The following is a 22,430-nucleotide window of genomic DNA, read 5'->3' as shown; positions in this document are numbered from 1 at the left end:
TTGGCTAGCCTGGAGTATTGTTTACAGTTTTGGTTTCCTTACCTAAGGAAGGATATACTTGCCTTAGAGGCGGTGCAACGAAGGTTCATTAGATTGAGTCCTGGGGTGAGACGGTTGTCCAATGAGGAGAGATTGAGTAGAATGGCCCATATTCTCTAGAATTTAGAAGAATGAGAGGTGATCTCATTGAAACATATAAAATTCTTAGAGGGCTTGATGGGGTAGATGCTGAGAGGCTGTTTCCCCTGGCTGGAGAGTCTAGAACTAGAGGTCATAGTCTCAAGATAAGGGGTCGGCCATTTATGACTGAGATGAGGAAAAATTTCTTCCCTCAAAGGGTTGTGAATCTTTGGAATTCTCTACCCTGGAGGGCTGTGGATGCTCAGTCATTGAGTATATTCAAGACTGAGAGCAATAGATTTTTGGACACTAAGGGAATCAAGGGATATGGGGATTGGGCAGGAAATTGGAGTTGAGGTAGAAGATCAGCCATGATCTTATTGAATGGCAGAGCAGGCTTGAGGGGCCGTATGGTCAGCTCCTGCTCCTATTTCTTATGTTCTAGACAAATTGTGAGGGGTGGGGGGTGGGGATTTTTCTAATTTTGCTGGGATCTCTGAGACTGCAGACAACTTTAGCCTGCAGCAGGCCTGACACGACTATTTTATGCCTCCAGTATGTTAATAATCCTGGGGCCAGCGATTCGATTGGAGTCAGGGGTATCTCCGTGGCAAGTGAAAGTCCTGCCCCACTTGAAATACGCCCCAATTGGACAATCCAGACTTCACTGATCAGGCTCACACTTGAGCAAATTACTGGACAAGTGTGGTGCCTGTCAAACCATATCCGACCATGTCACCACCTGCAGGACAGAGGGGAAGGGGTGGGGGGGGGGCGGGGAAAGAAGAAGCAAAAAACAAATTTTGTCCCTAGAATATCAAACAAAAACCTCTTAAGCTTTGTGACTTTTTAAACAAATGCTTTACTTTTAACCTTGGTGCTAATTCTTCCCTTCCTTTTAACATCCCCACCACTCAATGTGGAATGCTGCCCTCTGGTTCTAGTTCAGTGTACTATTCTTTTTTTTTATTCATTCACGGGATGTGGGCGTCGCTGGCAAGGCCGGCATTTATTGCCCATCCCTAATTGCCCTTGAGAAGGTGGTGGTGAGCCGCCTTCTTGAACCGCTGCAGTACGTGTGGTGACGGTTCTCCCACAGTGCTGTTAGGAAGGGAGTTCCAGGATTTTGACCCAGCGACAATGAAGGAACGGCGATATATTTCCAAGTCGGGATGGTGTGTGACTTGGAGGGGAACGTGCAGGTGGTGTTGTTCCCATGCGCCTGCTGCCCTTGTCCTTCTAGGTGGTAGAGGTCGCGGGTTTGGGAGGTGCTGTCGAAGAAGCCTTGGCGAGTTGCTGCAGTGCATCCTGTGGATGGTGCACACTGCAGCCACAGTGCGCCGGTGGTGAAGGGAGTGAATGTTTAGGGTGGTGGATGGGGTGCCAATCAAGGGGGCTGCTTTATCTTGGATGGTGTCGAGCTTCTTGAGTGTTGTTGGAGCTGCACTCATCCAGGCAAGTGGAGAGTATTCCATCACACTCCTGACTTGTGCCTTGTAGATGGTGGAAAGGCTTTGGGGAGTCGGGAGGTGAGTCACTCGCCGCAGAATACCCAGCCTCTGACCTGCTCTCGTAGCCACAGTATTTATATGGCTGGTCCAGTTAAGTTTCTGGTCAATGGTGACCCCCAGGATGTTGATGGTGGGGGATTCGGCGATGGTAATGCCGTTGAATGTCAAGGGGAGGTGGTTAGACTCTCTCTCTCTGAATGATATACTGTAAACTGAGGGATAGGAAAAATTGGGAGGGGTAGTGCAGGTAACTAGTGATCTAATGAACATCAACAGCAATCTGAGGAGATTTTGCTTTCGATTCTATTGATTGCAATTTTCAGTACAATTCTAAGGAATTTCGACAAGTCGGCACCTCGGACATTGCAGCACTCCCTCAGAACTGCACTGGAGTCACAATCTAGATAATGTGCTCAAACTCTTGGTACGGGGCTCAGACCCATCTAACCTGAGAGCAAGAGTATTAGGCGAAAGCTCAGGTCCCTTAGCTGGGACTGGAATCTGCAGCCTATTACATTATTAGTGAGAACATCACTAACTAAGCCAACCGACTATCCCATGAGTGCACTGAAACGAGTCAAGATCCAAATAATCTGGATTACCTTTCACTTCTTTGTTTTTAGGATTTTGTTGTCATGTGTGTCCATCATCACGTCACCATTCTGCTGCTTACAATCGCTTATATTGCCAACATGACACGAGCAGGGACCATTGTTCTCCTCTTGCATGATGCAGCTGACATTGTTTTAGAGGTAGGTGTAAGAAACACGCATTGAAAATAGAACATTTTCTATTCATTTAATATATTTCTGCTTAGCTACAGTTTTCCATAGTTACACGACAGATACTCCCACGAAGGTATACATTACACACACAATTATGCATATCACTTACAGTCTAATGGAGTGATGAAAACAGTTCTTCAAAACTGTTGTTAAAAACGACAGATTCAAATGTATCTGGATCAATAGTTAAATTACTGTAACCAGGTCCCAGGTATCTGATTTCATTCAGCTAAATTGAAGTATTGTATTTTTTAAAAAATCATTACAAATTACAACATAGAAGAAGGTCATTTGGCTCATCCGCCTGTGCCGATATTTGCTTTTTAACTGGAGCTATCTCCTCTTATCCCTTTCCCTATTTTCTTTCTATTCTATCTATTCAAATACTTATCCAATACCCTTTTAAATGAGGTGATAGTTTCTGTCCCAAAGCCACCCGTGGTAAAGCAGACTATGTTCTAACAACACTTTGTGTGGAAAAAGTACTTCTACCTCACTCCTTGATTCTTCCTTTTTATGGCTTTTTCTACCTGCACTCCCACCTTTAAAAGTCTATTAGTGGAAGACATGGATCTTGTCCCAAATTGTGGGATGGTGTCATTTAAATAGTTGGGGTTTGTGGCCTGTATGGGTGCAAATGCCAGCTGGAGGTGCCACTCCGATGGCAGAGTGAGAGGCACTTATAGTGCTGAATAGAGAATACCATTTTTTATAATTCCCCAAAGAGAAATGTGGACCGTAATGTTAAGATAATCGATCCTCAGGATAATTTTCATGACAAATTATGCAAACGCACTCTGAAAATCCATATATACTACGTCTACCACATTCACTTTAATGTACACTGATTTCCCCAAAACAGTCAATTAAATTAATTAAAAAGGACCTGCCTTTATAAATCCATCTGACTGTCCCTGGTTAGCCATACATTTCTAAGTGTTCACCAATTTCATCCCATATTATGGACTCGTGGGAATAGGTCTTGACTATGTTCGATAGTGTAAAACGGGAGATAGCAAATCAGCAGCCCGCTTTACATCTCTCCCGATTTTTATTTCAATTGAAGTCATAAAAATCAGGAGAGGTGTGAAATGGGCTGCCAACTTACAATCATCTGTTTTATACTATTGCACAAAGTCAAGATCTACCCCTAGAAGTTTACCCACACATAACTGAGGTAAGACTAATTGCATTGTAATTTTCAGCCTTATCCTTGTCTCTTTTCTTGCCACTGTCCAGTCCTTTGAAAGAATTTCAGTTTCCAAAGACTTTTGAAAAATATATGGTTGGTGCTTCTGCTACCTCTTCCCCAACCTACTTCAGCATTCTGGGTTGCATACTGTTTGGGCTTGGCAGCTTTTCTACTTTTAGTTCTATTAACCTTTTTTTTAAATACAGTTTCCCTTTGAATATTTATCTCCGGTAGTTGCTCTTCCACATCGTCCTCAGATATTCCTATAGTTCCACTTTCAACTTCGCTGTAAAAGTCACGGCAAAATATTTATTAAACATTTCTGCCATTCCATCACTCTCAAGTACATGATGGCCCTTTTGTCTCTAAGTGGCCTCATCTCATCTTTTACTATCCTTTTACTTCTTATCTGCTTATAAAGGCCCTTGCTGTTTCCCTTTATGTTGACTGCCAATCTTCTTTCATACTCTCTTAGCCTCCCTAATCTCCCGTTTTGTTTCCCTTCTATACTTTTTATATTTCTTAAACTTTTCTTTTGTATCGTCCTCCTTATATTTATCATATGTCTCTTTTCTTAAACTTCACTTTTGCTCTTACATCTCTGTCTTTGATAAACCATCTTTTACGTTTGGTAAGAATATATTTAAGCTGCCCCTTGTCCAACCCATTTCTAAATATCTGCCACTGTTGGTCCATTGTTTGATCTGCCATTGTTTCCAACCAATTAGTCTGGGCTAGGACTCTTTTCATTCCACCAAAATTAGTTAATTTCTTGTCAAACTCTTTTATCTTTGACTCCTCTTTTTCTTTATATCTTTTTAATGTGAACCTTATTAAGTTTTGGCCACCATTTCACAGGTGTTCTCTAACCATCAGGTCATTTATATGTCTTGCTTCGTTACGCAGAATGAGATTTAGCATTCATTCTTCCTTGATGGCCAAACAACATACTACTTAAGGAAGTTATCCTGGATGTATTCTAGGAACCCTGCCTCATTTTTACCACAAATTTTTGCCTTATACTAGTCCACCTTCAAATAATTAAAATTACCCATAATTACAATTGTGTTACTACTCTATAAATTATTTAAGAGTCGGGGTTGGAGGAGTGAATGTTTGATTTTAACTCAGTGGGATGGAAGAAGAGCATTTAGAACGGCTTGTTTGCAGCTTAGCAACAACAAGAAAAGAAACTTCAGAGGAGAACTAGTCATGGTAGTATTGATAAAGATAATTGATAGAGAAAGACAAGAAATATTGAGAGAGAGTGGGGAGGGGGTGGATTAGAGGCTAAAAGACACAGTGGGATTACCTATTTACTGAGAAGCTTTTTCTTGAATGCTGTCCAGGAGTGCTAGAAAGTTTGAATACTTCTCCCCAGATAGAAGTATTCAAACCTTAGATGGAGTTGGGCATTCAAGAGAGTCTAGAGAATTGTTGAGAGGAAAAGAAGAATTTATGAAGAAAGATTAAACCAAGCTTCTTGGAGGCATGTTTCACAATGGAGGACATGTGGAAGTTTCACTTAAGGTTCGAAGAAATGTCAATAAATGAAGAACAAAATGTGGATGAAAACATCAAAAGAGCTCATAGCTGCTGATTAGACAGGCAAGAAGAAACTGTGGAAGAATTGAAAGAAACAAGACTTCTAGTGACCCTTGAAAGGCTTGAAAGGGATCAAGTTGTAGAGATTCAACAATCGCACCTCAAGAAGGCTAACGGTTTTCCGCACTAACGACAAGCATTCTGAAGGAAATTAGTGAATGTAGACTGTAAACATCAGCAAAACAGTGGATAGGTTGGATGATAAGTGGAGGGGTTATTGACATGAAGAGGGAACAAAGTGGGTGTACGAAGCTCTGGGGAACCTCTGAGTTAATGGAGAAAGAGTCAAGAGAATAATCTATCAACTACAATATAGAAAGAAAACTAGACAGCTGCGAACATAACTTTAGGAGGATTCTGAGAGCGTACCTAAGATTCATCCAGTTCTGTATGTAACTAAATTTGCTGAACATCAATTCATTTTTGTTTTATTTTTCTGTCAATTCATTTAGTCTTGGGAAGGTAGCATTTTTTGAACCTTAGATAGATTCCAGTTATGCTGCAGCTGATGTGATATCTAATTGATATAAAACTACTTTCTCAAGTTGTTCTCACATTGCTTGCTAAAATTCAGTGCAATGTTAGATCAGCAACTTCAGTCAGCAGTATAACTGCAACTTTTGCATTTGTGTTGTATCAACCCAAAAAGTGTAATATAAGTGGTCCAATAGAAAGTGGTGTAGCTGTTTTGGTCACTGAGAAATGGCACCATTGAGTGGTTTATAGATAAGGTGCAAAACCTAACCGTCTCCGCCTGTGAGTATATCATTTACATCTTTAAGTGAGAGTGAATGCCTCACTAAACTTAAAAAGTGAGAAAACTCCTTACGTTTCTGGTAAGCAGATTGTCGTGTTGAGTTCTGCCTCTACCAGTGCACAACACTGAAAACCATTTAGTCAATTGACTTAGCTACTCATTGGGTTTAACTGTGTAAATGTCATCTGGCTAGAAACAGTGGCAACTCCTAGCTACTCTGGGAACACCATTTGATTATTTATATTAAGAATGTGGATAACATGCTCTTTGAAAGCTACTACAAGTTGCATATTTATATGTGTGCCATGGACAATTTACTTTTCTATAAATTTTTATTGATATGTTCAGGACAAAAAAGGCACTAATTACTGTTTTCTTTTAATCTAGCTTGCTAAAATGGCAAACTATGCTAAATGGCAAAATCTCTGTAACATCTTCTTCTTAATGTTTGCTGTGGTCTTCATCGTGACCCGTCTGGTAATATTTCCCATCATGTAAGTAACATCCTCCTAAATTTTTCACAGATAAGCTACATTTCTATGGTCACCAAGAAGCGGTAAGATTTTCCAATGAAGTGGTTGCCTTTTTTTCTGTTTATATAATTTTTTTCTCCTCCTCCTCCTCTTTTGAGAGTGTTGGGATGCGGTTCCATAAACTCCAGATACTCTATGGTATCTCAACCAAATGTTCATTATTCATGTGTGAGCCTGGACTGTGAATGTTGGCAGATTATTTGACCCGGGAGCATATCACAGATGGGCCTGCACCAGTTCTTACCCAATGTGCACACACATCCACTTTTCAGCGATCAGACCGGGAATTAAACCTGAGACATTCTGGTTAGTACAGCTCAGTTACGTGTCACTATTACCAACTTAGTGGGAGCAAGGGGTTGCAGTTTTGGTTAAAATGGTCTTGTAGAAGGGGAGAAAGGTTACAAATGACAACAAATTTTCATTGTATTTAAACACATTGGGCTCGATTTTAGGGTCGGGTTTCCGGCGGGTTACCAGCGGGGTGGCCCTGAAAATCCCGATCTCCGATCACGTGACCGGATCGCGACGAAATCCCGGCCACTTCCGGGTACCGCGCTGACGTGCGGGGCTGCGCGCGCAAGCCCCGCTGGTGGGAATCCCGCAGGCAATTAAAGCCAGCGGGGTTCCACTTGAGAGTACTTAACTTGCTCGTTGTGGTCAGTTAATGAGCTGAAGCAGCTGTCAAAAGAGGAAGTGTGGGATTTTAGGTTCAAGGCAGTGAGTTTCCCACACTGGGGGAAACAGTACCTTTCAAACCAGGCGTGTTGCAGCCAGCAGCCTGTGGCAGGTGCCAAGGTGCGCTCCACGGGGGAGAGCCCTCACCCACGCAGGAGGCCACCGCGTCACATAGGGCAACCCCTGCCCTCCACCACCCCCCGCCAAGCCAGAGGACAGACCGACACGAAACCGCAGCCCCAGTCCGAGGACCCACACACCTACCCTGCACAACCCCTCAGACCAACACCTGCCAGTTGGGTGGTGTGTGGACACCCTCAGAGGACGAAGAGCATGACCAGCACCAGCAGCCTCGCAGTCCACGCCGTCCGCCGCAGAGACGTGGATCCCCCCAACACGGTGTTGTTGCACGCCCACCTGCACAGCAGGAGGGAGGGCTACCGCAGAGAGAGACGCGTCGCAGAGGGCACTACCCTCGCCACAGGGTCCACAGACCGAGGCGCAGCTCCCCGGACCTCTCCGAGCAGCAGTGCACAGGGAGGCGCAGATTCGCTCGACATGTAGTCGTGGAGATCTGCAGCCTCTTTCATGCCGAGCTGCTCCTGGCTGGCCCCAGCACCAACTGCTTACCTGTCTCTGGCAAAGTCACCACTGCCCTCCACACCTTCTCCTCCGCATCCTTCCAGGGTGCAGCCGGCTACACCGCCGATGTCTCTCAGTCGTCTGCGCGGATGAGCCCTGCAAATACACCTGCACCTACTCTGCAGTAACACGATGGGTGGCATCAGTAGTGGGTCCTCATAGTGATACCCAGGAGCGGGCATTATTGGACACAACGGACAGGATTCGCGGAGACATGGCAGTGGTGGTGTCAATATAATGTGTGCTGTTTGTTGCTCTGAAATTCAATATGGGTAACACCCATGACAAACCCTCAGACACCCTTGTGCACCCCCTTCATGCTGACGAGACGTTTGCCTTACCCTGCCTACTGCACATATGTGATGCATGCCCTGTGGCTGCAGCACAGGTGGTGGCAGGTTGAGTGAGGCTGGCCGTGAGGGAGATGCACGAGAGGGTGAGTATGGGATGGAGCCATGAGATTGTATGAGGATTGGGTCGCGTGTTAGTGGCAGGATGAGTACTGGCGAGGTGAGTAGGTGGAGGTAAGATGAGGATGGGGTGTGAGTGGGTATGAAGGGTGATGTGACAGAATAGTGTTGGCGGTGCCGAAGGAGATTTGGGGTGGGGGCAGTGTTGTGGCAGACGGAGTGTAGGGGAAAGACTTCGTGTTCTCACTGTGGCGGACCTACTGCGGTCATTGCAGCGCCTCCTGCACTGTATGCAGGTGGGCCATATGTTGGTGGCGCAGGTGACCCCCTCTGCCACCTCGAGCCAGGCCTTCTTGGTGGCAGAGGCAGGCCGCTTCCTCCCGCCCGCCGGGGGGAAGATCTGTGTCCTCCCCCTCCTCCTCACCCCATCTGATGATACCTGGGGTGAGGCATCATTAAACTGGGAGCAGCCTTCCCCCTGGGCTGCTCCATGCTGCAATTTGTTCTATTGGTTGCAGCATCTGTCAGTGGAGGACTGCCCCTTTAACTAGAGAGCCTCCAGCTGACAGATCGTACTGCGCATGCGCAGCCCGACCGACGCGCAGGCCAGCGCCGTGGACCTCGGAGGAGCAGGTAATTGATTCCTATTAGTGGGTTGCCTGCTACGATCGCGTGGGCAACCCACTAATTTCGCCGTTCGCGTTTTCGACGCTCCCGGAGGACCACCCGCTGGGAACCCGCAGGCCTGCTAAATTCGAGCCCATTGAATTTGAGATGTCCAAAATACTAAATATTCCACTTTAAATATCCAAATTTTGCAATTAAATGCTCAATGGATTAATCTGAAATTCCTCTCTTTGTTATATTGATGGAGGCATTAACAATAAAAATTAAATGAGTTCACACCTCCACTATGATAGCGGAGAGAGGAACTTCAGGCGAGCCTTTGTCCACTAATATCCCAAAGCCTAATATTATGGCCAAAGTTTGTTAAATAATTTCGATGAAGGAATGTACCACTGTCAGAAATAGCAAAAAATAAATTGTTCTATTTTTAACTAGTTTGCAAAAATTGCTTTTTGTCAGTGAAGCTGATATTCATAAACAATTGGGACATATCCATTTAAAAAAAAAATCTAACAATACCAAAAAAAAGTCATCATATACCATTGCAATGGGGACATTGTTGCAAATCTATTTTGGATTGAGAAAAAGTAACAACACATTAAAAATGTTTGAAGTTCCATATAGGAACAGATTTCCTCTATTTGCTGTTTGTATCGATTCATAATCTTGAGTATAAAGAACAGGTTTACAATTTCATTACAAATAACAAACAGAGGAAACTTTCCCCTATAGCAAGTAAGCCACCCTTTTGGGAAAGGAAGCTGCAGTGGATTAAATATCCCTGGGGCTAGGAGGAGAGCCCACTATGTATGACTGGTGTGTTTTTCCAAATCATTGAAGAGGAAAAGGTTCAAATTGATTTGCTTGTCTTGTGCCCTGACAGACTTTTAGTTTTCATGTGGAGGGAGTGAAATTTAAAAGTTTAAAAATTTAAGAATGGCCCTGTAACTTGAAGGTTTTGATTCCAAAACCGAAATTCAGAAGTTCAAATTCCAGGACTGCCTATCACATGAACTCACTTGCCTCAACTGGCTGAGTTTCACTGGTTCTCAGCGGTACTGCTGGTTGCTCCATTTCACAAGGCTTCTGCCATTTCTTGCTTAAGTTGCATGTCTTTGAGCAACTGTTGTGGTGATGTCTGTGGCAAGCTATTCCATGTTCCCAGCAGCTGAGGTGTTAAGAGTTCTGTAAAGGGGTGGAAATGGAATGCATAGCACCTGTCCTTACACTTAAAAAAAATAACCATTCCTCAGAAGCAGCAAAAAGCTGCTAAGCCATAAAACCACATAACTTTCTTCCTAACCATATCTGCCAAACTCTTATCTTTCTCCAAAAAATGCATCGGGGGTAAGGAGGCGGTGGTGGAGGAGGGGGATAATTTCTGTCTTTGCTAATTTTAGCAAAAATATAGAATGTATTAAAGTTCATTTTAAATAATTTAATGCATAATTCTTTCCAGGGGTCATTGGTAAGTGAGCCACATTTGGATTCAGCAGTCTCACTGGACTGAATACGGATTTTAGCCATGTCCACTTTTTTTCTGTAATTGGTGAGGATTGGAATTTGGACCAAATAATTGTGGTAGATTTTCATTCTCACTACCTGGACGGTAATCTGGCGGGGCAACTTGCCCACTCTTTACAGAACGTGCCTGATTTTTATTCCACTGATTTCAATAAATCTATAAAGGACGAGTGATCCATCCCGCTAGTTTATTGCACAAGTGGTGAAGACAAAAATCTATCCCATTTACACTGTATGTTTCAATGCACTTCCTTGGTAACCTATTCCACAACTCTGTTTTAACTTTTGGATTGAAAATATTCACTTGATTTCCTGTCTTACTTATAACTTCTTCATTTTAAAATATGTCCCTGGCTATTTGAAACCTTTGCCATAGTAAAGAACTTATTTGGGTAAATTTTGTCAATTCGCTTCATAATCTCGAAAATTTCAATGAGGCCACCTCAAGTCCAGAGTAAACAAGCCCAACTTTCTTAACCTTTCCTGATAACTTATCTTCCTGATACTGGAGTCATCGTTCTTGCTTGCCCTTGTGCCCTCACAGCTTCCTTGCTTCCACACAAACTACTTTACACTTACGCACCTTGAATTGCATCTATCCCTTAGTGGTCCAGGTAGCTAAAAGGTTTAATTACTTCTGAATCTGATTACATTGCTGCTCATTATTTTCTTGCTTCCTATTTTTGACATTGGAGTAAATTTTACAATTTAGCATTCCTGGTGCAGAGCTCAGTGTGACAGGACCTCATAAGGAATTTTGGGCACATAGGTCAGCACCCCCCAATCTCTGGCCCACATGATTTTCTGGAAATTTACAATTTAGTGCTCCCAGCACAGTTATGCATGGTAGGACTGCATGTCAGGGATTTTGATGATCTTATCCACGCAGCCTGTACAATTTTCCTTCCATAATGGACAGAAAATAATGTGTGCCACAATATAGGCACGTTGACCTCTACACCTGTCAAGCGAAATTCTGTGCCGGGAACATTAAATTGTAAAATAGACCCCATTATCTCCAGAGTTAGAAATTTTGATTGCAATACCCTGGCAATATCATTAATGTTATACATAAAATAGCAAACATCCCAAGACCTTTTGGGTGACCTCTTTCCAGTTGGAAGAGCTTCCATTTATGGCTACTCTCAGTTTTCTGTTTTTAAACAACATTAATTAATTATACATTAATTATCAAGTATCTGAATCGAGCAGTTTTGAGACAAAGGATGATTGACCCTTGCAGCTATCCATTTCATGTTGTTTGATGGTTCCATTTTGATTTTGTTTGTTCAGATGTCAACTTTCAAACAGAAATTTCAAAGGAACTAAAAGTGTTTTGTAAAGGCTGCATTATGCAAAGATAGGCAAAAATGGATTCAAATTTGATTATATTTTTGAATATTGCCCCTATGCTCTTTAACCCAGTGATGTGTTTATGTTTATTTTACAGAAGTATCAGGTCTGTGTTTTTTGAAAGCTGGGAGATCATAGGACCATTCAAAGTCTGGGGCTTCATAAATCTTCTTCTCATCACACTTCAGATTATGCACATCTACTGGTCCTATCTAATCATCCGTATGGTGTTTAAAGCATTTCACAAAGGAAAGGTAAACCTGACTTCTCTTGAAAATGATTATCTCAGTGGTATCATTAGATTACCATTAGGGAGCCAGACAGACAGTTGTGAAAGCAACAATACAAACATGACTTCACTGAACCTCTGAACTTGTCATTGTTCATTTTTGAGGGGGAGTAAAAATATGTGCTCACAATGACAAGTAATGACTGTATTGGGGAATGGAAGACTTTTTTCCCCATTTTTGTCTCCTATTGTCATTGGAATACTCAGGCTGGATTAAAGCAAAATCCCTTTACTTTGCCCCAATGATGTACCTTACCCTCATCCTCAAAAGACCACACTCAACTGTACCAGTGTGAAGTCTTTCAACCTCCCACACCAGGCCTCTCAGTGAGATTGCCAAGTAACGTTGAGGACCACATACACTAGGAACTTGGTTGAGATGTAAGAACATAAGATATAGGAGCAGGAGTAGGTCATATGGCCCCTCGAGCCTGCTCCACCATTCAATCAGATCATGGCTGATCTTCGCTCTCAACTCCAATTTCCCGCCCAATCCCCATATCCCTTGATGCCTCTAGAGTCCAAAAAACTATCCATCTCAGCTTTGAATATAGCCGATGACTCAGCATCCACAGCCCTCTTGGGTAGAGAATTCCAAAGATTCACAACCCTCTGCGTGAAGAAATTCCTCCTCATCTCAGTCTTGAATGGCCGACCCCATATCCTGCAATTGTGCTCCCAAGATCACCTCTCATTCTTCTAAATTCCAGAGAGTATAGGCCTATTCTACTCAACCTCTCTTCAGAGGACAACCCTCTCATCCCAGGAATTAATCTAGTGAACCTTTGTTACACCGCCTCTAAGGCAAGTATGTCTTTCCTTAGATAAGGAATCTTACAACACCAGGTTATAGTCCAACAGTTGGACTATAACCTGGTGTTTTAAGATTCCTTACATTTGTCCACCCCAGTCCATCACCGGCATCTCCACATCATGGCTTCCTTAGATAAGGAGACCAAAACTGTACGCAGTACTCCAGTTGGGGTCTCACCAATGCCCTGTACAACTGTAGTAAGACTTCCTTACCCTTGTACTCCAACCCCCTTGCAATAAAGGCCAACATGCCTTTTGCCTTCCTAATTGCTTGTTGTACCTGCATTCTAACTTTTTGTGTTTCTTGTACGAGGACACCCGAGTCACTCTGAACACCAGCATTTATTAGTTTCTCACCATTTAAAAAATATTCTGTTTTTCTATTCTTCCTACCAAAGAGAATAACTTCACATTTCCCCACATTATACTCCATCTGCCACCTTCTTGCCCACTCATTTAATCTGTCTATATCCCTTTGCAGACTCTGTGTCCTCCTCACAGCTTACTTTCCCACCTAGCTTTGTTTCATTAGCAAACTTGGATACATTACACTCGGTCCCTTCATCTAAGTCATTAATATAGATTGTAAATAGCTGAGGCCCAAGCACCGATCCTTGCGGCACCCCACTAGTTACAGCCTGCCAACCTGAGAATGATCCGTTTATCCCTACTCTCTGTTTTCTGTTCTTTAACCAATCCTCTATCCATGCTAATATATTACCCCCAACCACATGAGCCCTTACCTTGTGTAATACCCTTTTTATGTGGCACCTTATCAAATGCCTTTTGAAAATCCAAATATACTATATCCACTGGTTTTTCCTTATCTACCCTGCTAATTACATCATCAAAAAACTCTAATAAATTTGTCAAACATGATTTCCCTTTCATAAAACCTTGTGGACTTTGCCTAATTGTATGATTTTCTAAATGCCCTTTTACCACTTCCTTAATAATGGATACTAGCATTTTCCTGATGACCGATGTTAGGCTAACTGGCCTGTAGTTCCCTGTTTTCTCCCTTCTTGAATAGCGGGGTAACATTTGCTACCTTCCAATCCACTGGGACCATTCCAGAATTTTAGAAGATCATAACCAATGCATCCACTATCTCTGCAGCCACCTCTTTTAGAACCCCCTTTAGGCCGTCAGGTCCATTATGCGACATCCAAACTCATTTCATGGATAAACTTGGCTCAGTGGTGGAACTCCCACCTCTGAGTCAGATGATTGAGTTGAAGCCCCACTGCAAGATGTGAGCTCATAATCTAGGCTGACGCTTCAGCTCAGTACTTAAGGAGTGCTGCATTGTTGCAGTTGCTATCACACCCCCACTGTTCTCCCAGTATAGTTCTCATTCAGGTCAGAGGGCCATAAACTTGAGCATACCTGGCACACAATCAGTCTAGTCATTTATTGCCAGATCTGGTTCCAATGACAAACATTACTGTGCTTCGCGTTCCTCAGCCATAACTGCCTGCCACTCCAGGATTATCCTGGAAGGCAAGGAGAACACAAGACTCCTCTTCTTTAATGACCAACTGCCCATCTGTCCTCTCCAGCTACTGCCCAGTTCTAACCTACCTTTCCTCTCGAACGCCCTTGAACGTGTCATCACCTCCTAGCTTCAAGCCCATCTGTTCCAAAACTCACTGTTTAGAATCCCTCTAGTCTGGTTCCTGCCCTGCTACTAGTACCAAGACTGCCCTGAACCAAAGTCACAAATGAAATCCTCTGTGACAGCATGTGTGGTACGTGATTTGTCCTCCTTGACCTCTCTGCAATATTTAACAAGGCCAACTATGCCATCCTCCTCCATTGTCTCTCCAGATACCTAAATCTTAATGTTAGGAGAGGTGCTCCTACTGACTTTCTCCTAATGTTAAAATCAATCCAATTTCAGTTTAAAAGTTCACAGGACATCTAATGGAATGCCTGGTCATTTTTTTAAACCTAGTTTCACATTAGACTGAAGTTATACTGCATCCACTGCAAAGCTCAGATGGTGTGAGATGACCTCCTAGAGGTGCTGTAGCACTTCTTACCCGTAGTATGTTTGGGAGTTGGATCTCTTTTATGACTTCAAAGTTGCATTACCAGTTTTGCTTTGATGCACATTCAAAACTGCAGTGCATCAACACAAAAGCAATAGTATAATACCACCATATTTTTTTTTATTCATTCATGGGATGTGGGTGTTGCTAGCAAGGCCAGCATTTATTGTCCATCCCCAATTACCCTTGAGAAGGTGGTGGTCAGCTGCCTTCTTGACAACTGAGTGTCTTGCTAGGCCATTTCAGAGGGCAGTTAAGAATCAACCACATTGCTGTGGGTCACATATAGGCCAGACTGGGTAAGGACGGCAGGTTTCTTTCCCTAAAGGATATTGATGAACCAGATGGGTTTTTTACCACAATCCGGTAGTTTCATGGTTACCATTTCTGATACTAACTTTTTATTCCAGATTTTGTTTAATTAACTGAATTTAAATTCCCCAGCTGCCATAGCAAGATTTGAACTCATGTCTCCAGATTACTAGTCTAGTAACATAACCACTATGCTACCTTCTCTATATCCTCAGATAGATGGAAAGTGGTGCAGAATATCTCTGATAGGGTCAAATAATGGGATTTTGATTTCAGAACATCCATTTCTGAACCACAGGAAAAAAATGTGAACACTCCCAGTTGACCATCTAAAATGTGATTTTTTTTTTCTCTTAATGTTTAGGTGTCTAAAGATGATCGAAGTGATGTAGACAGCAGCTCAGAGGATGAGGATCAATCAGAACAAAATGCCCATGCAAAAACGTCGTAACAGCCTTTTGAAGTGACTGACCAAGAAATTCCACAGTTTCTCAGGATGCAAGTCCAAACGGCAAAAGAAACAGGAGGCTTTTTATTTAAAGAAAAACTGTTCTTTGCTACATGAAATGTGCATTTGTGACATAATTGGCTGAAAAAAATACATTGTGGACTGTTTACATAAACTTATCAAAAATATATTAAGTATGATGATGTTTGCTAGTTCAGAGTATTACACTGCGCTATTACGGTCCAAACTACGATAGTAATAATAATGAGGATATTTTAGCAGAAGTGGTACTCTTTTGACTTCATTTCTAAAATAAACTTTGTAGGCATGCCTTTCTAAACAACACAACAGAGCTTTCTCAGTTGCCTAATGAGTAAGGTAAAACGATCTTTTGAATTTGAATTTTTACATCAGAAAGAAATCGTTTCGATTCAGTACAAATGGTCTCAGTGGCATACCGTGCTGGGGGAGTGAGGGGCGGGGGTGGGAGGGGGTGATACAGCTGAAGTTCCTGCTCCTGATCACTATCCTCTGACTCCAGTGTATTTGTGTAGACGGATGAGAAGGATGTGAGGTGCTCTCCTGCCAGTCGTTGAATAGACAGCTGGCACTCAATCATCTAGACTTATTAATAAAGAGTGGTCACTTGGATGAACAACAACAACAACAACTTTCATTTATATAGCACCTTTGACATAGTAAAACGTCGTAAGGCACTTCACAGGAGCGTTATCAAACAAAATTTGACACCATGCCACACAAGGAGGTATTAGGACAGGTGATCAAAAGCTTGGTCAAAGAGGTAGGTTTTAAGGAGCGTCTTAAAGGAGGAGAGAGAGAGACAGAGAGGTTTAGGGAGGGAATTTCCAGAGGTTAGGGCCCAGGCAGCTGAAGGCATGGCCGCCAATGGTGAAGCAATTAGAATCTGGGATGCGCAAGAGGCAAGAATTGGAGGAGCGCAGAGATCTGGGAGGGTTGTAGGGCTGGAGGAGGTTACAGAGCTGGGGAGGGGCAAGACTATGGAGAGATTTGAAAATAAGGACGAGAATTTGAAAATCGAGATGTTCCCAGACAATGAGCCAATGTAGGTCAGCAAGCACAGGGGTGATGGGTGAACGGGACTTAGTGCCAGTTAGGATACGGGTAGCAGAGTTTTGGATGAGCTCAAGTTTATGGAGGGTGGAAGATGGGAAGTCAGCCAGGAGATCATTGGAATAGTCCAGTGTGGTGGTAACAAAGGCATGTATGAGGGTTTCAGCAGCAGATGAGCTGAGGCGATATTACTGAGGTGGAAGCTCATCTCAGGGTCAGATAGGATGCCAAGGTTGCAAACAGTCTGGTTCAGCCTCAGCCAAAGGCCAGGGAGAGGGATGGAATGGGTGGCTAGGGAATGGAGTTTGTGGCAGGGACCAAAGACAATGGCTTCAGTCTTCCCAATATTTAGTTGGAGGAAATTGTTGCTCATCCAGTACTGGATGTCAGACAAGCAATGTGACAAATGAGAGACAGCGGATGGGTCAAGGGAGGTGATTGTGAGGTAGAGCTGGGTGTCCTTAGCGTACATGTAGAATCTGACCTTTGTGTTTTCGGATGATGTCGCCAAGGGGCAGCATGTAGATGAGAAATAGGAGGGGGCCAAGGATAGATCCTTGGGGGACTCCAGAGGTAACTGCGCAGGCGTGGGAAACGAACCAAAGGGTGATCAGTGCCTGTGGAACTGTATCCCAGCATGCCTCAGAGCCTCCAGAAGAATAAGGAAGAAAGAAGGAAATATTATTCTACATTTATGATAAGTAATTTATCAGAATTATTTTTTCAGAAATTCCTTCCCACAGGACAAAATAAGAAGGGAGATCTTCCTGGGTCTACCCAGATGCGCTGGATCACCTGAGTGCAGCAAGTATTGGCAAAGCAGGCATGTTCCTTTACAGGTGGGCACCTTGACCTGCCCGATTTTCTGAAATTCTCTGCGCCCAGGTGATTCAGTGCGCATGGAAATCTCCCCAAAGTCTTATCTGCCTGTGCTGTCAGGCGAATCTCATTCTCCACATGGATTTAAAGGATATAACGTGGGGGGAAATCCTCCAGTATTTTGCACTCTTGATATTTGTAACATTTATGTGGGTAAATACTAGCATAAAAAAGTCCTGAGACTATAAAGAACCAATAGGTTATTGGGTTATAAAAATACATCAAAATTCTTTGTTTTCTGTGCAAAACTTGAAATTGTTAGAATAAAAACAGAAAATGCTGGAAACACTCAGCAGGTCAAGCAGCATCTGTGGAAAGAGGGAGGTAGGGCTTATCTTTTAGGTCGCTAACCTCCCTTTAAGCTGCTGCTGCAGGACCTTCACAAATGGTCACTTTGCGCGATTTCCCGCCTCCAAATTCATGAGCTGTCTACTGAGGGGCTGGTAACTCACCGACCGGATTATAAATGAGGGCCCAGCTAGAAAATCGATCGGGTCCCACACTGACTCCTCTGGGTAGCCACCGCATATGGCCCACAGCCGTCCGATTAGTGTGCGTGACAAAAGTTGCCTCCCCTTTGTCAATATGATGAATGGCTGCTTACTGGAGGTCTGATGGCACCTCTGGGACGATACTGGAGTGCAGCTTTCAGCAGAGAAGAGGAAATATCAGAAAAATAAATCTACAACTACACCAATAATTCACCAAAGGCAATGTTTCAAATGAGTTAAAAGAGTCAACACGGATGCATTTTGCATGTTACATCCCACATACAGTATTTTGGTAATATCATAGGTGTGGTCTGAAATCTTAAATTAGTTTCTGTTTTTAAATGGGGACTATTTGAACACAGAAAACACCTTAAAACCTATGATTTAATTTTAGGACACTATCTCTTCAGAGATGTTTGGCTGCCATCTTGAAAATCATGGGAACAGGAATTGGCCATTCAGCCCCTAAAGCCTGTTTTGCCATTCAATTAGATCACAGCTGCTCTGTGCCTCAATTCATTTACCCGCATTTGTTCCATATCCCTTTGTACCCTTACTTAACAAATATCAATCTTAGTCAAGAAAATTTCAATTGACCCAACATCGATAGCCTTTTGGGGAAGAGAATTCCAGATTTCCACTACCCTTTGTGTGAAAATGTGCTTCCTGATTTTACCCCTAAATGGCATTGCACTAATTTTAAGAGTATGCCCACTTGTTCTGGATTCCCTCACCAGAGGAAGTTGTATCTACCCTATCGAAACACTTTAACATTTTAAACACCTCGATTAGATCACCCCTCAACCTTCTAAACTCAAGAAAATACAAACCAAGTTTCTGCAATCTTTCCTCATACTTTAACCCTTTAAGCCCTGGTATCACTCTGGTGAATCTGCACTGTACCCCCTCCAAGGCCAATATATCTTTCCTGAGGTGTGGTGCCCAAAACTGATTGCAGTGCTTCAGACGGGACCTGGCCAAGGCTCTGTACAACTGAAGCATCACTTGAGATAAGGGTTAACATTCCATTAGCCTTATTGATTACTTTTTGTGCCTGTGCACAAGCTTTTAGTGATTTGTGTACATGGATACCTAAATCTCTTCGCTTCTCCACAGCTTCTAATCTCTCACCATTAAGAAAATATTACAATTTGTCTTGCTGGTTGGGGAAGGAGTTTAAAAGTGATGAATAGTAGTGGCAGCATATCTTTGGGGAGGTGGTATAACATTTTAAAATTCTGTCAGTTTCAATGTTTGTTCCACCATTCATTAACTTCTAATTATTATTTAAAGGACAGCTTCCAAAATCATGCTCATCAGTACCACTCCAGCTATCTAAATCAAGGAGCTAGTTTAAATTTCACACTAAATAAATGTATAAAGAGTTAAAGATCCCAATAGTGCTCTGGTTCTGTGCTGCATCTCAATGAATGCTACTGTGTACATATACACCTTTCACTGAGAGACCTCTAATTAGCTGCAAGATACAGGGCAGCAAGTATTGGAGAGAATTTATAGGTTAAAAATGTATATTAGCTTCATAACACATAAGTCTTTTGTTTTGGAGGGATATTGCCGAGACTGAAGAACTGCTGATGTTCACCGTTTAAAGTAAACATACTTTATCGAAATGGAGTTTGGATGGTCCTCCACTCTTGTGTGGAGCAGGGTACTTTGAAGCAGTACTACTATGGTGATGGGATTTTGATAGATGCCTGATACTGACAACAACAATAACTTGCATTTATAAAGCATCTTTAACGTAGATCCCACCAATGTCTCTCATTTGTCACACTGCTTGTCCGACATCCAGTACTGGACGAGCAAAAATTTCCTCCAACTAAATATTGGGAAGACCGAAGCCATTGCCTTTGGTCCCCGCTGCGAACTCTGTTCCCTAGTCACTGACTCCATCCCTCTCCCATCACTGTCTGAGGCTGAACCAGACCCTTTGCAACCTTGGCATCTTATTTGACCCCGAGATGAGCTCCCGACCACATATCCGCTCCATCCTCTTTATGTGGCTCGGTGTCAAATTTTGTTTGATAACGCTCCTGTGAAGGGCTTTGGGATGTTTTGCTTTGTTAAAGGTGCTTGGGATGTTTTACAGCAACAACAACTATTTGCATTTATATAGCACCTTTAACAAAGCAAAACATCCCAAAGCGCTTCACAGGAGCGTTATCAGACAAAAAGATTGATACCGTATCACATGAGATAATAGGACAGGTGACTTGGTCAAAGAGGTAGGTTTTAAGGTGCGCCTTAAAGGAGGAGAGAGTAGTAGAGAGGCAAAGAGGTTTAGGGAGGGAATTCCAGAGCTTAGGGTCTAGATAGCTGAAATCATGGCTACCAATGGTGGGGCGAAGAAAATAAGAGATGCACAAGAGGCCAGAATTGGAGGAACAAAGAGTTCTCAGAGGACTGTAGGGCTATAGGAGGATACAGAGGTGGGGGGGGGGAGGCCATGGAGAGATTTGAACACAAGGGATGGATAATAAATGCTGGCCTTGCCAGCGACGCCCACATCCCATGAACAAATAACAAAAAATGATTTGAACAGAATGGTTACAGTCTACTCCGGATACCAGTCATTTTGTGCTAAAAATGTAATTATCCAATCATTTGAATTAAGCAATCGCTATAATATTGCAAAGTCAGAATTCAGTGCTACAAAAAAATTGAATTATCAGATAATTTGAATTAAGTAACTTTGAATCAAGAGGAGTAGACTGCATGGGTTGCTATGGTTATAACTGCAGAGCACCAGAGCACAGCTGTTTATATTTTTTTCCAATTGTTGGTGCCTCACAGGTAAATGGTTTCCATTCGAGTTATCTCACACAAGTAGAATAAAAATTAAAATGTAATTAAAATAGGCACAAGTGACAATTTGGGATACAGTACATGAGTAATTTGAGACATGATATGTGGTAACTATAGCACTGGGGTTTTCCTCACGTCATGGCTGGGTCTGTTGTAGACTAATTGATGGAGATTGATTGCTATGATTAGTCAACAAGTCCATTATCAGTGTATCATGCGACTAGCAGGCTGGTAGAAGGCGAACTAGATGGACTGCGGCCTTTTTTTGTCTAGCAATTCCTATGTGCCTAAGTGGAATAAAAGGTGTATGTAAAGTGTGCAATAGCTATATATCACATTGTGATATTGATCACACATATTGTATAAACCTGATTATAATGTGGCCCATGTAGCTAGGGGTATACGTAACTAATGGAGTACCAATCAAACTATTTACACTGTTATAATCTTAGACTGGATAAAATCTATATATACAAGCCTTGCATATAGCAAGTATCTGCATCTGTCACACTTCAGGTGTCACACATGCAAACTATTGTGCCACATTGGCAACTGATTGGCTTAAATTTCATATTCATAAAACTCACAATTGTAGCGGCAAAAAAATGTGCCAATGAAAAACCAGAGCAAAAAAACCCCGACAGTCAAGAATAGAGATAGGGGAGCATTGATGGGCCTGATGGTTTTATCCTGTCCTTTCCATTTGTTCATATGTAAGAGCAGTCAGCAAAAGGCAACCAATAAAACAACCAGCAGGGAGAAGAATAGAAACCAATGAAATCATTCAAGATATTTTTTGAAAACCCTTTCAGCTGCTATCCTGTGTTACCTTAGATACACATTACTAAAAATATGGTTTCTAACATAATAAACACAAAAAAATTACATAATTCACAACAAAATCATTTAACTTACTTTTCGGTGTTTTAATTTCTCCAATTGTGTCTGTTCTCTGATACCTGACCCTCCTTTAGGCACCTGGGGCTTAAATTCCTGGGGTTTCCCACAGCTATCAACATTGGTAGCTGAATGAAGAGGGCTGGGTAAGAGACTACTTCCAGAATGTAACTGTCAACTTAAGGCTGCCTACTCTCTGCGTCTATTGAACATCACCAAAAATTGGAGCCGAGAGGCATATAACAATGTTTATGATTAACAACAAGATTGGCTATTCACAGAACATACTAAGACTGTCTGCCCGGGAATTGAAAAAGACCGATTCCCTTTGAAGATAGCCATGAATTTTCTTGTACAAAAACACCAAATAAAAGGAAAGCATGAATTTTTGAGTTCTAGCTGAGATACAACTTTGACACGAAAAAGTGTCACTAATTATATACAAGGACTTTTTTAATGTAACTACGTCACAATATATGCATAAATTAAATTCTGGGATCACTTCTGTTCAAATAACTTGGTCAACATAGTTCCTCGTTATATGGTTCAATCACAAGGGGCTGTTCTCAGCATGAAACCCCCGTGGGCAAAA

At 42.5% G+C, this 22,430-nt stretch overlaps 1 protein-coding gene across 2 annotated transcripts in view; it reads left to right on the top strand.

Moving 5' to 3' along the window:
• Window positions 1-16,001, top strand: part of LOC137299921 (ceramide synthase 6-like) — a 32,100-nt gene extending 16,099 nt beyond the window's left edge. For both annotated transcript variants that reach the window (XM_067968919.1, XM_067968920.1), the window contains 4 exons: window positions 2,255-2,383; window positions 6,358-6,464; window positions 11,835-11,991; window positions 15,570-16,001. In XM_067968919.1, the coding sequence (XP_067825020.1) occupies window positions 2,255-2,383; window positions 6,358-6,464; window positions 11,835-11,991; window positions 15,570-15,656 (480 nt within the window). In that variant the 3' untranslated portion in view covers window positions 15,657-16,001. The remainder of the gene's footprint in view (window positions 1-2,254; window positions 2,384-6,357; window positions 6,465-11,834; window positions 11,992-15,569) is intronic.
• Window positions 16,002-22,430: the final 6,429 nt, after the last annotated feature.

This window comes from Heptranchias perlo, chromosome 30 (assembly GCF_035084215.1).
Source record: "Heptranchias perlo isolate sHepPer1 chromosome 30, sHepPer1.hap1, whole genome shotgun sequence".
In the NCBI taxonomy this organism is placed as follows: domain Eukaryota; kingdom Metazoa; phylum Chordata; class Chondrichthyes; order Hexanchiformes; family Hexanchidae; genus Heptranchias; species Heptranchias perlo.
Note: the sequence above shows the minus strand (reverse complement) of the source record. Positions and strands in the feature narration are given on the sequence as shown.